Source organism: Arvicola amphibius, chromosome 1 (genome assembly GCF_903992535.2).
Source record: "Arvicola amphibius chromosome 1, mArvAmp1.2, whole genome shotgun sequence".
Lineage (NCBI taxonomy): Eukaryota > Metazoa > Chordata > Mammalia > Rodentia > Cricetidae > Arvicola > Arvicola amphibius.
Window position 1 is genome coordinate 64,857,638 of NC_052047.1, and position 16,450 is coordinate 64,874,087.

General features: G+C 56.3%; 1 protein-coding gene across 2 annotated transcripts; it reads right to left on the reverse strand.

Moving 5' to 3' along the window:
* Nucleotides 1-2,707: 2,707 nt before the first annotated feature.
* Nucleotides 2,708-9,530, reverse strand: Hgfac (HGF activator). 2 transcript variants are annotated; one of them, XM_038311013.2, is made up of 14 exons: nucleotides 9,359-9,530; nucleotides 8,609-8,780; nucleotides 8,425-8,521; nucleotides 8,153-8,232; nucleotides 7,441-7,563; nucleotides 7,169-7,300; nucleotides 6,880-6,990; nucleotides 6,618-6,792; nucleotides 6,276-6,361; nucleotides 5,611-5,866; nucleotides 4,472-4,611; nucleotides 4,114-4,254; nucleotides 3,880-4,028; nucleotides 2,708-2,954 (listed from the first exon to the last, which is right to left on the reverse strand). In XM_038311013.2, exons 1-14 carry the CDS (start codon nucleotides 9,527-9,529, stop codon nucleotides 2,772-2,774), a joined length of 2,016 nt encoding a protein of 671 aa, XP_038166941.1. In that variant the 5' UTR covers nucleotide 9,530; the 3' UTR covers nucleotides 2,708-2,771. The 2 variants fall into 2 exon arrangements, with proteins under 2 accessions (XP_038166941.1, XP_038166948.1); XM_038311020.2 differs by having other exon boundaries at nucleotides 9,257-9,395.
* Nucleotides 9,531-16,450: the final 6,920 nt, after the last annotated feature.

The following is a 16,450-nucleotide window of genomic DNA, read 5'->3' on the forward strand; positions in this document are numbered from 1 at the left end:
ATTACGAGACTCTTGGACTTTCTGTTCACAGCCAACCATTGTTGGATTAGCGGGTCTGCAGCCTGTAAGTTACTCCAATAAATCCCCTTTATATATGTGTGTATGCAGGCATATATATATATATATATATATATATATATATATATGTGTGTGTGTGTGTGTGTGTGTGTGTGTGTGTGTGTGTGTGTGTGCATATATATATTCTATAAGTTCTGTTATTCTAGAGACCCCTGACCAATATACCCACCCTGAATATGGCCAGCAGCATCCCATGGGTTGAGGTTCCAGACCGAATAAAAAGAACAAAGGAAGGGCTGAAAGGATGGTTAAGCAGTTAAGAGCATGGGCTCTCTGTCAGAGAATCCAGATTCAATTTCCAGCACTCACATGGTAGCCAATAAGCATCTGTAACTCCAATCCCAGGGGATCCAATGCCCTTTCTTGCCTTTCTGGGCACCAGGCATGTACATAGTGCACAGACACAGATGCATGAAAGAATGCTCATACACATAAAAATGAAAATAAAACAAAATAATAAAAGAAGAAAATGAACTGAGTGCCATCATTCTCTCTCTGCTCCCGAGTGTGTACACAGTGCCACCAGCTGCCTCGGCTCCCAGCACCACGGCTTCCTGACGTGATGGACTATACAGGAATGAGCTGTGAGCCAGAGAGCATCCTCCCGTCTTTAGCTCACTTGCTTTCACCAGGCCTATTGTCACAGCTACAAGAAAATGATAGTTAACTTGGAATCTGAATTTTGGAAAACACAGGCTTCAGAATAAAGAATATCCCCCAGCTAGTCCTAGAATGGTTTAAAACCACAAATCAGGAGATACTGCCCTAAAGAAAATTCCAGATTATAGATGCATTCTACCAGCTCCCAGAGAGCAGATCATCCCAAGCGTGTCTAGACTCTCAGAGAATTTTGAAGAAAGGAGTGCTCTAGAACTTACTATGTGAATCTAGAAAACAGTCATTTAAAGGAGATAAGAAAAATGATGGGCAGATCCCACACACAGACATAAATAAATCCAAAGTAGCAAAAACAGAAGCAGGACATGTCTGCCATGTCCCAGTGGGCTGGTCCCCCGTAGTACCAACCCAAGACGTGGTCAAGATGAGGGGACCAGGGATGGCGCAGCAGTCCCGGATGGCTATGGAAGGGCGCAGGTCGATACACCTGGGGTCATTATCCTTGGTTTATAGGCTCATGTCTCCCCACATCCACATACACTCGCCCATCTGTGAGTACCTGTGTCCTGTCCTCATCCTGTGCTGACCCCAGCCACACTGAGCTAGGGCTGTCACCCAGGAAAATCTAAATCTGCTCACCAGCTCCACTGGCTCTTAGTTGACTTAAAGGTCACTATTTTTGAACATCACACAGATGGGGACTTGCTGTCCCTCTGCTTCCATGGAGCAAACTGGACCAGAAGACCAATGTCAGCAAGCAGCTGGCCACTGGGCTTCTGTGACCTGGGTAGAACACACTGTCTTGTCTGATTACACCAGCCAGGTTTCTGGATGCTGTTCTGTTCTCAATTATCCAGGATCCAGAACTGAGGGCTTGGCAGAGGCTGGGTCCTTCTGACCAGGAAGACTGCATTGGGAGAGGGCCCCGTTGGGCCAGTCCCCCCAGAGTCTCACAGGGTGTCACGAGAGTGGGATGAGGGTCATCCACAGAACCTCCTGGTTCTTCAGGAAGCAGTAGAAGGGCTCACAGGTGGGTAGTGAGCCCCCAGGCTGAGCACTTGAGGCTTTCCGGGAGGGTTAGGGCAAAAGCATCACCTAGACTGAACAGACTCTCGGTGGGGCATGGCGAGACCCTGCCGCCACAGGAAGAACAGACCACAGTGGTCAGAGCTGCAGAGGGAGAGTAAGAAGTGCCCAGGTCACCGAGGGAGGACAGGCATGGGAAAACTTGGTCCCAGCTAGAGACACTGAACAAGGTGCTATCTGCTGCCCCACGCAGGCCACAGGGTCAGGAACCACGTGCTTGGTCTCAGTCTGACTGTGCCTGCTTCGGGCACCCTTAGGGCCAGCAGGCCTCAGACCCACCCTAACCTGTTTCCCTTACTTGCCCAGCTTACTTTCAGCACCTCTGTGCCCTTTCGCAACTGGTCATGAATTTCCCTGCTAGAGACTCTGAAGACCCTTGAGACATACCCAGCGTCTCCCACAGTCCACGGGCTCAGGGAATCTGTCCTCTGCTCCCTCACCATACTGCCCACTGTCTCTGGCCCCAGAGATAGAATAAGCTAGCTCCATGTCACTGCCTGGATGGAAGCAAGCCTGGCTCCTAGGTGTTTAGTACTAGCAGTAGCCAGTCGTGGGCCCTGCTCCTCGGGTCTCCCTCAGAGCTGCCACAGCTGCTAGCAAACTGTTGGCAGGCTGCCATCTTGAAGCTAGGTGCACGTCCTTGTTCATGGCCTGGGGAACTGGACTTGGCTTCCACGTCCTGCCTTAGAATGCTTAGGGTGCCAGGACCCTGGCCTGGTATAAGGTCTAGAGGAGTCTGACTTTGCTCATCCCCTGGAGCCATCTTTGTGAGGCAGAAGGCTCCTATCCACACTCAGGAGCTACACTGGCTTTTAGGCTCTACCCCTGAGGCCACACCATCTGCACTGAAGGCCCAAGACATGACTTGGGGAGGCTAGACCCAAAGAACTGTCCCAGCTTGAGGCAGTGCTATCGTGAAGCCAGGTCCTTAGAAACAGTTTTATTGTCTGTAGTAGACAGGGAATTGTAAGCAGTCAGTCCAGAGGGTCTCAGGAGGCAGCTGCTGGTCGCCTGGCTGGACGGATGCGGTCGTTGATCCAGTCCACGTAATTGGACACACGGGTGTAGACTCCTGGCTTGTTGAATCGCCCACAGCCGTCACCCCAGCTGATAATGCCATACAGGTAAGCCACACCGTTCTTCTCACAGGCCAAGGGCCCACCTGAGTCCCCCTGGAACAGAGACTCGGTTCAGCCACGCATGCACCAGCAGCCCGGAGCCTGACTCGGAAGCACACGGGCTTCCAACCCTGCAAATGTGCTGAAGTAAAAGATCAGCAAAAGTCTCCAGTGCTCCCTGGAGACGGAGCGTTTTCAAGGCCAACTGCCTGGGGACAGGGGATAGGCATTTCTGAGAAGTATAGCCTCTCTTCCTGACCCCAAGCAGTTAGGAAGGCATCTCATTCTCAAACTGTTGGAAAGTTTTCTCACCTCCACACCCCGCAGCTCTCTGATCCTACTCCATGAGGAACACATGGGTACTCTAGGTCCCAGCATGTTAGTACCACTGCCGGAAATGCCACCACATGGGCTGCTAGACTTCTCTACATCTCTTGGAATAAGTGTAACAGCCCCTTCCCCAGGAAGCCCTCCCTGATTACACCCAGCATCCTGTGCCATCTCAGAGATGGGATCTGGCCTCTCTGAGGCCCGTTCCTCACTTGTTTCAAAGGCAGAAAGCAGTTCCTTCATGTAATACAGGGTGACATGTAATCATGGCCATGGCCTGCTCTATGAAGCCCTTCACAAACATCAGCTATTGATTGATTGATTGACTGATTGCTGAGTACACAAGACAAATCTGGGCAGAGAACTGTAGCCTTTGAGGCCTGATGTCACGTGGATGATGCTAACTGTTGCCTGGACAACGGGGCTTTATCTTGGCTCCTTGTGATGCTGGGCCTGCCTTTGACTTAGTTTCCCATCTATTTAAATGGTTCTCCTACTGCAAGGATGCCCTCCAGGAAGTGCCAAGTAGTCCACAGTGGGGGACTTTCTGTCTTAGTCTCCCTGTTAGCCCGTGAACTCCCTAGGGGCTAGGAAATTCTAGTTAAGACCCCATCTGTGTGGTCCCAGTGGGGGCCTGACAATATCCTACCTGGCAGGCATCAGCCTTGCAATCGAAGTAGCCGGCACAGAGCATGTTGGGGCTGATGTCGGCACCATACACCTCAGGGCTGCTACACTTGTGGTCAGCAACAAGGGGGACCAGTGCCTCCTGCAGGAAGCTGCTATACTCACTGGCATCTGTGGAATACCGCACTTTCAGGGCAGGCAGGCTCACACTGCCTTGCCCCTCACCAGGGTGACACGGGGGCTGCCCCCCACTCACTCTCTTTCATGTGGCCCCAGCCTGCAATCTGACACTTTTGTCCGGTAGGAAAGGAACTGCCTGGCTCAGGCAGGCAGATGGGCTGAACAAACTGGGAGCGGACAGCACAGCGGTCCCCCTTCTTCTTCAGCCGAATCAAGACTAGACAAGAGAGAGGCCAGGGATCAGCCTTGACAGAGAGAAATACATGGCAGGCAGTCCCATAGAATGGGCAAGGGGTGGGTGGCTGGTGGCCTAAGAGACCAAAGACAAAGCACCTCTGACATCTGACTTTTCCCCCCTGTATTCCTGGCTCTTATCTGGGCTCTGGTTTGGGGTACACAAACCACACCCCACCCTGCTGAGGCCCTGAGCTCACCAAGGTCATGGTTGCTGGGGTTGAACACCGAGTACAGGGAATAGGGCACATACTTCTCGATGCCAAATGTCTGTGTCACATCCGTTGTGCGGTTGAAGAAGTGCTGACCCAGCACCACCGTGATGCTGTTCCTGGGGGGACTGGACAGAAAGCTGGCAGGAGCGGGCACCCATCCCTCTCCTCAGCACTATCAGGTCTCCCCAGCTTTGCTCCTATACTTGTTGGTCATGGCCAAGCAAGAGAGTCAGAGCCCTGGGAGAGGTCTGCACAGAGGTTTTTAGCACATGTGACAGCAGAGTCAAGCCCAACAAGGATGGCGGGGCCACACTGGTCCTGGCTCATTCATACAAGCCAGCGGGGTGAGCTCTGCTCTAAGAATGGGCCACATGGGTGGAGATTTGGTCTGCCTAGAGGCCCTGCCCCAGCCTGGCCTGGCCTGTGGGGTCCCCAGGTGCAAGTGCTTTACCCCCAGGACTCGGGGCTAGGAGGAACCGCTGGCACTTTATTTACACGCAGTCGGGTCAGTCTTGGTGTCTTGAGGCTGCAGCCTTGCAGGGCAGGGACAGGAGTGGACCTTGGACACTCACTCCTGGGAGCCCATTCGATGGGCTGGGCCTTAGTTTCCCCGACTGTTCAGTGATCCTGGGAGGTTCATGTTGTAACTGAGCTCCCTGATTCCCTGCTCAGGTGAGCCCCTCAAACACCTAGACGTAGGCACAGGGTGGCATATGGGACAGGTCCCAACTCTGGCACCTTATGATCTCCACCTCACTACTGTGCTCTTGGAAAGGCAGGGTCTATGCAGATGCCAGGGCCATACCCACTATACCCCCCCGCACAGGTGTACAGGGAGATGCCCCACCCTCATGCTCCATGGCTACCTCAGTGCCCAGCACAAGTGTCAGGCCACAGTGGGACTGAAGGCGTTAGGGGAGCATGAGAAATGGTCAGCCAAGGAAGGGAGGGAGGTGAGCTGGTGCGGGGTAGGGGCCCATGGCATAGAGAGAAGGTAGGGGCACGGCATGTGGGTGGCCTCCCAGAAGTGGCAGATGATGGCGGAATGGAAGGGTAAGCATGTGGGGAGGGAGGGAGGGCTGGCTGGGAGGTGAGTGCCCTGCGGGGTGGGCCAATGTGCTCACTTGTTGGAGAAGCAGTGGGCTGCAGACACAACCCAGCAGGTGTGGATGAGGCTCCCAGCACAGAAGCTGTTCCCAATGTAGATGGCTGCCAGCCAGGGGTGTGAACCAGGCAAAGATGACGAGCCACCAATGATGCGTGGTCTCAGGAACGTCCTCTTCTTGTGCCTCTTGCCACAGGTTGGGCGTGCAGCTGGGGCTGACTCAGCCAACGTCATCAGGACCTCCGGGAGCTGGGACTGGACTCTAACCAGAGATTCTGGGAGTGGAGGCCATCAGTTCATACCCCTGGGTTTCCCTGGAGACAGGGAAGAGCCAGAGGGGTCCTACCTGGACCCACAGCCCAATTCCTCAGGCCTAGCCCTGCTCTGAGAAGTTACCCTGGGAGCCTCCGTCCCTGCTCTACAGAAAGGGAGAAGTATAATGAAGGGTACAGGCTTTGGCAAGACCAGATCACCTGATACAGAGTGAGCTATGTCTCTCCTACAGTCTGGGACCCCACTGCACACCCAAGATAGCCAGATATTCCCAGTATGAGTGCTTGGGGCGCAGGCCTCTGAGAGTTGAGCACCCCAGGGTCTAACTACAAGGTACCACTGAGTCGCCTCCACCGACCCGTCTGAGGGTCCTCAGGGAGCACCACCCCCAACCTCTGAGGGTGCCCGCACCACAGGCTGCCAGGTGGCAATACTCCCACGACAGTGCATTATCCTTCACCACATAGCACCAAGGCCTCTCGTCCTTGTCTGGGTTCCTGCAGGCAGACAAGGGAGTCACGCCACCACTCTCCCTAGACGACCACCCGAGCACCCAATGGGGCAGGCACCCACACCCACCCTAGAGCTATGTGCTTGCTCTACAGACCCTGGTGGGCACGCTTGACCCCACCTTCCCAAGAGGCAGAGGTTAGTGGCCATCTTGACAGTGCGGGCCCTTGCTGAGTCGGGGGAGCCACTCTGTCCACCCCTTTGCCCACACAGAACAAGTCAGAGTGGCCATTAGATGCTGACCGGCAGTAAGCATGAGGACCCAGGCCAAGCAGGGCAGCAGCACCCACTGAGTCCACATGCAGCTCCTGGTAGAGCAGGTCAGAGTTCCAGGCCAGGCAGCTCAGGCCAGAGGCGGTGGTGCTGGCCACTCCGCGGTAGTCCGTACCATTTCCCTGGACGCAGAGCTCGTTAGGAACTGTGGGCACAGTGGGCACGTGAGGCCACGCCGCAGCAAGGCTCCCTGACACCATCACCCCACAAGACTAGAAAGAAAGTGGCTCACCAATATTGCAAAACCGCCCAGCATAGCCCAACGGGCAAGCGCAGACGCTGGTCCCGGTGCCCACGATCAGGTGGCAGGTGCCTCCGTTCAGACACGGACTGCTCAGGCAAGCTAGGGGACAGCCCAGAAACTGAATCTGGTCTCCAGGAACTCATGGAGAGGCCAGAACTCAGCTCTTTCCCTGTGCCCTTGTTGTTGGGTAACCTTAGGCTCCGGTGAGGAAGAGGTACCTGCTCACTACCCCCACACCATGGTACCCTAGGCCTCTGCGAAGCTGGCCGTGACATACCTGTGTGGCGGGTGCCTTCACACCGGGCCTGGCTCTCCATACAGCTGCACTGCTCCACACGCCCCTCGCTCACACGGGCCCAGTGGTCGCCCTCCTCAAAATACTCGTAGCGTGTTTCATCAAAGCATTTCTCTGCCAATCACACAGTGCGCTCACAGCACCCATGCGGGTCCCCTCCAGCAGGCAGGCGCCACCCAGCCCAGCCTGGACTCAGCAGGGGCTCCCCAACCTCCCGGAAGGGCCCCATTCCTGGGCCCTCAAGGTCATCTCACCTGTGCCACAGTCCTGACCTGTGAAGGCCAGAGGGCAAGCACAGTGGTAGGAGGAGCGGTCATGGGTACTGGAACATGTGCCCCCACTGAGGCAGGGCCCAGAGGCACAAGGATCAAGGACAGCTGGGTACACGCAGGAGGAGACATTATGGGTGCTGGCAAGAGTCTTTGGGGTCCCTTCATACCCCTTGCAGGCCGAGGGCGTCTGGAGAACTCTCACACTGCCCTCTCTGGGTGAACAACTACCCACCTCCTAATGCTCCACACCCAGCATCGAGGTGACACGTGGCTCTTCATTTCACACCCTCCACATCTACACACACTGTGCCCTCTATCCCCTCCTCGCACCCTGGGACAGCAAGCCCACAGGTTTCATGGTTTGTTCTTTCGGACTCCTGGAGCTACCCATGGCTTGTTCCAGGCACCATGTATGGCTCCAGGGATAAACTTCACCACAAGAGGGCGCCCTGGTACCATCAATGGCCACCAAAGCCATCGAGGTTATGCTGCCCTCTGGGCTGACAGCTCTTTTGTCCCTAGGTACCCCGGACTCTGAAGGATCAAACTCACAGACCACGCCCCACTCCATGCAGAACCCCTTGCCCCGCACTACCACTATCTCCATCCTGCTTTGTGACCCCTAGACCCCAACCCAAGCACCCTGTCAAAGCCTTCCCTGGGGGCTCAGGCTGGTCCCGCCACACATACCAACCTGGACCATCCACAGGCAGGGTAGCCTCTGCACAGTAGCCCCAGGCCCGGTCCCGGTCATAGTTGTGTGTTGTAGCACACCTGAAGGGCCGAGTCTGAGGATGACTTGGAGTCCCTGCCCAGAGCCCCACCCATCCCTGCCTAGGCACCCTGGAGCACCTGCTCACTAGAGCCACCTGCTTGGGATTGAGACCTACTAGCTGCAGGGCTCATCAGGATCCGCAGTGGGAACGTAGATGGGGTCCTCAGCCCTTGTCCCACCCTGGGACTCACCACTTCCTGTAGGCACTTCCCTCAGAGGTACAGGAGTACAGCATGCGGCCGCCATAGCGGAAAGGGAACCTGCATGGCTGCCCGGACTCCGTGAGCACTACGGAGGGGTGGAAGGAGCAGGGATCAGGAGTTCCGCTGAGTACTCCACCTCTACCCCATGTCCCAGTTGCGGGGTGTGACCTACCTTGGCCCCCAGCGGGGCTGCTGGAGGGAGAGAGGAACCTCCCACCTTGAGGTCCCTCAGTCTTTGTCTCTGGAAAACTTGCTGTTGAGGTGTTGACGTCCCCGGAGGTCACAGGGATCGTGGGAGTCACAGGGGTGACTGTGACATTAGGTCCTGGTGGTTCTGTGTGGTTCTAGGAACCCAACGTTTGTCAGTGTGGGATAGTCCTTCACGCGTGGACAACACCAGTCAGGCGTGTCACAGCCCTGAGTCTCCTCCAGGCAGGTCCCAGGGACTATGGATGTCTCCAGACCTCCTCTGGCCTTTCTTTCCCAGTCTGAGTGGTTCAACAAGCTAGCCTGGAGTTACAGGCCCCCAAGTCACTTGGTCTTGAGATTCAAGCCTAGAGTCAGTTCTAGGTTGGACAGGAACAGCTAGAAGCACTCAGAGGTCTTCTACACCCCATCTCAAACTTTGAGATACAAAAGAAGCCCCAGGGACCCCATACTCACAAGGCCTGCACTAGGCCAGGGCCAACAAGAGGATTCCATCCCAACAAGTTCAGTTCCCCAGGCCTTCCAGGTCAGCCCAACCCAGCACCCCACCTCTGTGTGAAGGACAACGTCACCCCACTAGGCCACCCCACCAGGCCCCTAGCCCACTCCTTACCCCTTCTGTGGGGCCCTTTCCTCTCTCTAGTCTCTTCCCAGGAACCTTGAGTGGCTACAGGGAGCCCTCGGCCACATTGTGAGGGAGAGGGGCAGTGCTCACCCTGCCAACTTGGGGCTGGGCCCCCTGAGGCACCAGCAGCAGCAGCAGCAGGAGCAGCAGGAAGGGACATGGCCTGGGTAAAGGACAGGGGCTAGGAACCCAGGCTCGTTGCCCCATGGCTCCTCCTGAGCTGGCGTGAGGGGCAGCAGGAGCAGAGTAGCCAGGGAACATGGCCAGGGCAGGTGGGGTCAAGGCTATATGACAATGATTAACCCTGCCTCCCACGTGCGTCCTGCCGGGATCCTCCTGCCAAGGCCATGGCTCCACCCCACTTCCCAGCTCTGCCTGCCGGCTGAGGCAGTCTTGTCCTGGCCCCAACACCACCCTCCAGTCTCAGCCTCACCTAGGAAGTCTTCCAGGGTGACTTGGGCAGGTCAGGGCCACGTCTCCCTGACACGGTTGCCTGGCCACACTGCCAGCCATTCCAGTCTGAGAGCCCTTTACAGGACTGGCTGCAGGCAGGGCCCTGGGGGTTCCAGTTCTTCCCAGCTTGCCACTGACTCAAGGTGGAGATGGTCCCGTCCGTCCCCAATCTACAGATGTCAATACAGGACAGAGGGTGCCCTCTCCAGGGCCACAGAGCAGCTAAAAAGAGAAGGCTGCTCCCTGGGCCAAGTGCTGCTGTATTTGTCTGCTTGTCCTAAACCTGGGCTACCCAGGACCCCAGAGCAGACAGTCTGGGTTCTCCCAGTAAGCTTCCCCAGCCCTGTGGACATAGCCTGCATGACTCATGTTGTGCAGGCTACACCGAGCGAGCGCCACTGAGCCCCGTAGCCCTGTGGCTCCAGCACTGGGGGCCACTGGGGACCCTAGGCAAGCTGGAGCAGAAACCCCACACCCAAGGCTGTAGCTGTGGCAGGGCTATCTCGGGATCGCCTCTCCACTTCCAGAGCAGACACCCAGGCTTGTTAAAGTAAGTGCTAGAAGCATGGTGGGCACTGGAGACATGGCGGCTCCGATCACAGAGGTGCTGGGACACGGTGGTGCTGGGGAATGGTGGTACCAGAGAAATAATGGTGCTGGACATGGTGCTAGGACACGGTGGGTACTGGGGACATGGTACCGCGGGGTGTACATGATGGGGTACCTAGTACGCTCTCTGAGAAACCTTCCAGCCAGCCGAATTCCAGTACAAGGAAGGGTTTTGGGATAAGCCCCTCAGCAGTGGGCTGCTCAGTGCTGGGGCCTCTCCTGAGGCATCCTGGGCCTAGGATGGTGTGTCTTACAGACGCAGCCCAACACCATGCTATGGCCCTGCACTTCCGCCTCCTCACTAATGTCTTGCCATATCAGGACTGGATAACCAGTCTATAACCAGCGTCGCTCCTGTCTGACTTCGACATACTTGGTCTTCTGCTAGACACTAGCAAAAGAATGAGACGAGGGTAGGGGAGCAGGGCCAGCAGCAAGAGGGCTCCACTGGGCACAGTGGGCAGGAGTGAGACCAGTGACCCCACTGCAGCTCTCAACCAAGCCTGCCCTCAACAGTCAACCTTGGATGAGAAGAACACAGGCGTCCAGAAACCCCAGGTCACCTACAGGGACAGCGTGATGGGCAATATTGGGGGTGTAGCTGGTCTCACTATCCCGGAGTGGTCCTGGAGCCCATACATCTGAGGGTGGGAGGAGATTCTGACCTTCAGCTCCCAGATGCCCAGCTACCTTCTCCTTGCAGCCACCCTTGACCCTGACCTCACAGCCGGGCACCATTTCCTCCCTGGGATTCTTTCTTTTTAAGACCACGTGCAGAAGTGAGGGCTCCTGAGGGTGGGGCGCATGCGGCATCAGCACTTAGCACAACAATACATGGCAGGTCTTCAGAAACATTTTATTGGGCAGAGTCTGAATGCCAAGGTGGGCTGCCGTGGAGCTGTCTAAATCCAGACCCTGTGATGAGGTTGTCCCTTCAATTCCTGTTTTGGCTCCTGAGGGTATTGTGGCTGAAGGGGCTCCTCCCAGGCCCCTGAGCACCACTGCTGACAAACAGGCTCCTGATGTCTCAAAGTCATGGCCTTCCCATGTGAACAGGGAAGACAGCACACGCAGGAGCAGTAGGAATCTCAAGATCAGAACAGCTTCACACAAAGGTGGCATGGTGCGTGCTGGCCTTGGGCCTGGTGGGCTCACCTGGGACGGGGCTCAGGCCGGGACCGTTTGATAGAAAGGGTCTGTCAGCTCTCACCCTCCTGGGGCCCAGCCGTACCCCCAGGACGCCGCCTCCCCACCCAGGAGTCACACCCGCAACGAGGTCCACATCGATGATCCTGTTGACTGGGAGGCTTCCGCTGCTTTGGGCCCTGCCCCCTGTCACAGGGAGAAGAGAAGCCGTCACCTGCTTGGCTCAGCCCTGGACTTCCAAAACCCACCCATCATCCCTGCACAGACACCAAAATACCCCAAATCCACTCCGGACAAGATGAACTCCAGCTCTAAGGCATGATCCTGGGCAGGGGGGCTGGGAAGCTCAGAGGGCATTCAGTTGCCCACCCCCCCCCCCATAGATGATTCTCCTAACTGGGCACCTCACGGGGAATGGCCCTGATGGCAGGCAGTACCAGAGTCTCCGCTGGGAGGGTCGTGAATCACAGGCTGTTCTGACACCATGAGCAAGGGACTCGGGGCTCTGAGGGCTGGAGAGCCTGGGCTCTGGGGCTGGAGAGCCTGGGGTTGGTCCTTGGCCCTGTTCGCCCTATCACGGGGCTTTCCTACACTTGTACAGCTTTTCCCCGGCTTCATCTGTCAGATTCTAGGGGGTCTTACCCACTAGGGTGGCATCTCACTAGATGCTGGCCCGTGCAGCCTCCTCTGCCCGCCCACCAGGGAACATTGCTGATGTATGCTGCTCCCTGTTGGAACAGGCCTCTTCTCCAGGCCTCTTTGGCTAGCTCTCCTCATCTCCCAGGAAGACAGCTGGACTCCTTCCTGACAGGCTTCTAGTGAGGATTCTGAACTGCCTCAAGGCCAGGGCTGTAAGCAGTGAGGTGGGTTCATCCAGTGTGGGACTGGAGTGGCCAGGAGGACTTTGGACAACTCAAAGGGGTAGTAGATGCACCCTGGGGTTCAGTAGGAGTCCCCAAAAGCAGGGAGGGGAGCTGTCTCTGAGTTACTCTGAGATTCCCTTCACGATCTCTTCCTTGCCCCAAGTGAAGCCCAGAAGCAAAGAGCCAGGTCACCTGCCTAGGTCCCTAGTCACCTTGTCCTGATTGCTCACCTTCACCTGGGGCCAATCCCCACCCCCAGTTTCTCCTGGGTGCTGCCTGCATCCTTTAAGCCTTGGAGACCCTAGGATCCTCCCATAACAGGCCTCCCAGCCCAGCTCCCCAGGCCCCATCCTTGCTTTTCCTAATGTTGGGGTCATCTTCACCCACACAGACGCCTCTGGGACTATAGTGCCCCTTGACTCCCATGTCACCAACACCTGTAGCTATCTGCTCCTCTATGTCACCGACCTGTTGCCTCCATTGTCACTGTCCTTCCCTTGCTGAGGATCTTCTGTATGCCCTCCTCACTATTCCCCTCTTTGCTCTGAATTCCTCTACCCTAGGTGCCCAAAACTGCCTTGGAAGGTTCTAAATCTCAAAATAGGTTTAGAAATCCTTACTCCAGGACTGCCTTGGCATATCTGGCTGGCTGTGCATGGGTCTTGTAAGAGGCCTACCCATCTACTTTTGGGGGAGGGGTATCCCCACAGCCCAGTAATAGTCTGCAGGGATTTGGGAGTGGCTCCATTTGGGTCAGGTCTGTTTCCTGCATTGCACTACATGAGCTCCAATCAGGGGCAGTGACACCAGAGTTAAGGCTGAGGGAGCCCCTGAGTACCCCACCTTCCATCTATAGACTGAGATCAGCAGAGCAGGGTCTGCAGAGGTGGATCCCCACTTCCCTCTACCTTTGGGAGCCACAGGCAGAGTGGGCCTTCCTTGCCAAATCCTCAAGCGGACAGAGAGTTCCATTCCAAGCCACAAGACCTCAGAACATGGGATTATAGTCTACAAACCACCCCCAGACTCAATTTCCCCAACTATAACAGAGGGCTTGCTACTAAAGATGAAGATTCTGCTCCCTCCACAGCCTAAGTCTCCTATCAGACACAGGGGTCAGGAGGTCTGTGACGGCTCAGCTTCTCTATGGACTCCAAGGCCCACTGACTCTTTGTATCTCACCTTACCCTTGGCCCAAGCTTCCAGAAGTGGCTTCGATGAGGCCTTGTGTAGCAAGTTCGGGCTTGTACACAGAGGCACAATGTCTCTGTTGGGGGTCCCCAGCTCATCCTTTGACAAGTCCAGGGGACACATGAGGAAGTTCATTGACTTGAGCTGGTATCAAGAACAGGGTGCCCAGCACACAGTGTGAGTAAGACTGGAACTCTCGCCCAGTCTGCTCTATGGTCACTCAGCAAACATTCTGCTAGGGCCTGCTGGGATCGTCTTGCCCCTATCTATCCTGCTTGTCATTAGACTTCCATGGCTCCAAATGGCATGGCAGCAAGACGGTTGTATGTACATGCAGGGATCAGGGACACTGCTGGGGCATCTATGTAGAGTGCCATCGGGTCCTGGAAGAACCAGTTACTCCACATAGGCACAGTAGGCCTGTATAGTCCCCTCCAGTTCTGAATGGACACTCTGGATGAGACTCCAACCTCCCATAGGCCTGTGTGCCCAGAACGGGACAAGGCAGATTTTTCTGGGGATCAAGGAAGTGCACTCTCAAAAGGAGAGGCACTTTCACACTTCCTGCCTGCCCAGCCCTGCCTGCTCTGAAAATGTGGCAATTCCCAGCCAGTGAGTCAGACAGCAACCATATGTTAGGACCAGCCTACCTTTAAGGCCCCACAGAGCTCCCTAGGCTAGGAGCAATGCACGAGAAGCCACTGGGCAGGGCCAGTCTGGGGCAGCAGAGCCCATACCACACCTCTTGGTGCCAGTTCCCCTGGGCTCTGTGAGTACTCTTGGGCACTCAGCCCGAGGCTACATCAGCATCTCATTTTCTGTCCCCTGGGCCACCCACGGGCCCTTCCTCCTGACACACTGGCCCTTGGCTAACCACTCAACCCCACAGAGCCCCAGAGACTGGGAACCACCTAGGCTCCTCTCTGGGAGCCTGAATAATCCTTTGCTTATCAGGAGTGGTGGCATCTGTCATCCCCAGGCCTCTTCATTTACCGTGGACATTTTCTGCCCTAGCTGCTGCTGCCTGCTCTAGGCTTGGCATGCCTACCCCTAAAGCCCATCCCTAAGGTTCTGTGCCCCACAGCTAAGTAAAGTTGAGGGCTCACCCCCTAAGCTGCCCCCAAAGTAATCCCCTTTCTCAGGGTCTGTCCCTCTTCCCTTCCTGTCTCCACAGGCACAGATACTGCCCTGAGTTATGGCCCCATGCTCTCAGGATTGCATGCACCATCTCATCTGGTCCTGCGGCCTCCTACCAAGGCCTCCAGATGCTCCTAGAAAGAACCCAGGCACAAGTGAGCCACAGATGCAGGAAAGCCTGGAAGGAGACAGCAAAGAGGACCAGGGCCAGGGCTCCATCCTGGCCATTCCACAGGTTCCCACAGGGGCCTGCAAATCGTGGGTCCTCTTGGGAGAGAATCACTTAGCACTGCTTTTGGCTCATGACCCCTGGTCACCACCTGCCTTCATAAAGACCCCAGCTCAGGATCAGGGCTGTGGCAGGCAGGGCAGATTTCAGTTCCTTATTCTATGAACGCTTCCTGGGCCTTGAGCACGTTTGCCCGTGGCTGGGATGGACAGTGGTGCAGGGCACGCTGGTGGACAGGGAATGGGGAGTCTAGAGGATGGTACCTAGTGAGGCTGGCATGCTAGGGTAGGGGTAGCCAAGAAGTCAGCATGGTTAGGGAAAGCCTGTGCTGGAGGGGGTGAGGGTGGGGCAGATCAGGATGAGGGGTCAGAAGAGAGCAAAGCCGGAGGGTGAGGCCATTGTAACTCGGGTCTGGAGTCTGGGCTAGTACAACAGGTCCAGGGCCTTGGGGCATCAACTGGAACCTGAAATCTACTTGATACTAGACACTGGACACGGCCTAGTACCAGATGTGCTATGGGGTGGCAAACTTGAGAGTGCCGGCCCCGGGGGTGAGAGTTCTGAGCTGTGTCTGTGACTCCTGAGTGCTGGGCTTCCGGGGTGCAATTTCCTTGAGGACATGAGGTGCCCTGGGGGGTCTGAGAATAGAACTGGATGGCACTTGCCAAGGAGGAAATGCCTCCTACAGGCAGTCTGGATGGAGCTGGAGGCCGGAAAGGCTGTGTGCCCTCAATCCAAGCTCAGAAAGTGTGGTACCATGCAGGGCTGGGGAAGCACCCGGGCTGGAGTAGGCAGATAAGCCTGACACGGACAGGATCTGTCCACGGAGCTGCAGTCACAATATCTTTATTTCCAGGGTGAGGAACCGACACAAGATTCTGTCCCCAAGTCTCAGCTACCTCTGGATGGGCTGGCAGGAGGGTGAAGAGCTGTGGCGGAGAACTGAGCTGGCGGCTCCCAGACAGCCACTGTGACATGACAAGCCCCTGGGTGGCTCTGTGAAGGCCCCTTCCATAGGGATCACAGCTCAGCCCTTTCGTAGTCCTTTAGAGCTGGCATTTCTTGGCAGCCTCCTGTGGGTCTGGGGTTGAAGTTGAGCAGGGAGCTCAGCCTAGCCAGGTATCCCCAGGAACCAGGCCATTCACTATGGGCTGGGAGGGGCTCACTGATCTTTCCTTAGCTAAGACTGGCCTCTAGAGGCTGTGTTGCCAAGTGAACAGAGGGTGAAGATAGGCAGGCAGAGGCAGGGACCTCAGGAGAGCAGGTAGAACAGTGTCACCACAGACCAGCCATGGCGAAGGGAGGGGCAGCTGAAGTGTCCAGTCCCTGGGCAGAGAACCAGACCACCCCTAGGCTCCAAGCTATTGCTGGCTGTGAGCACTCGTAGTGCTGGATGGGGTGGGGTGCCGGCCATGGTCAGAGCAGGAGACTGCTTTGTGGTTCTCACCTCAGACCCCATCACCACAGCTCACTTCCTCCTGGAAACAAGGAGTCCTCCAGACAAAACTCCACCCCTCCCAGGATTCAGAGAGCTGTCCGGGACAGACACAGGCT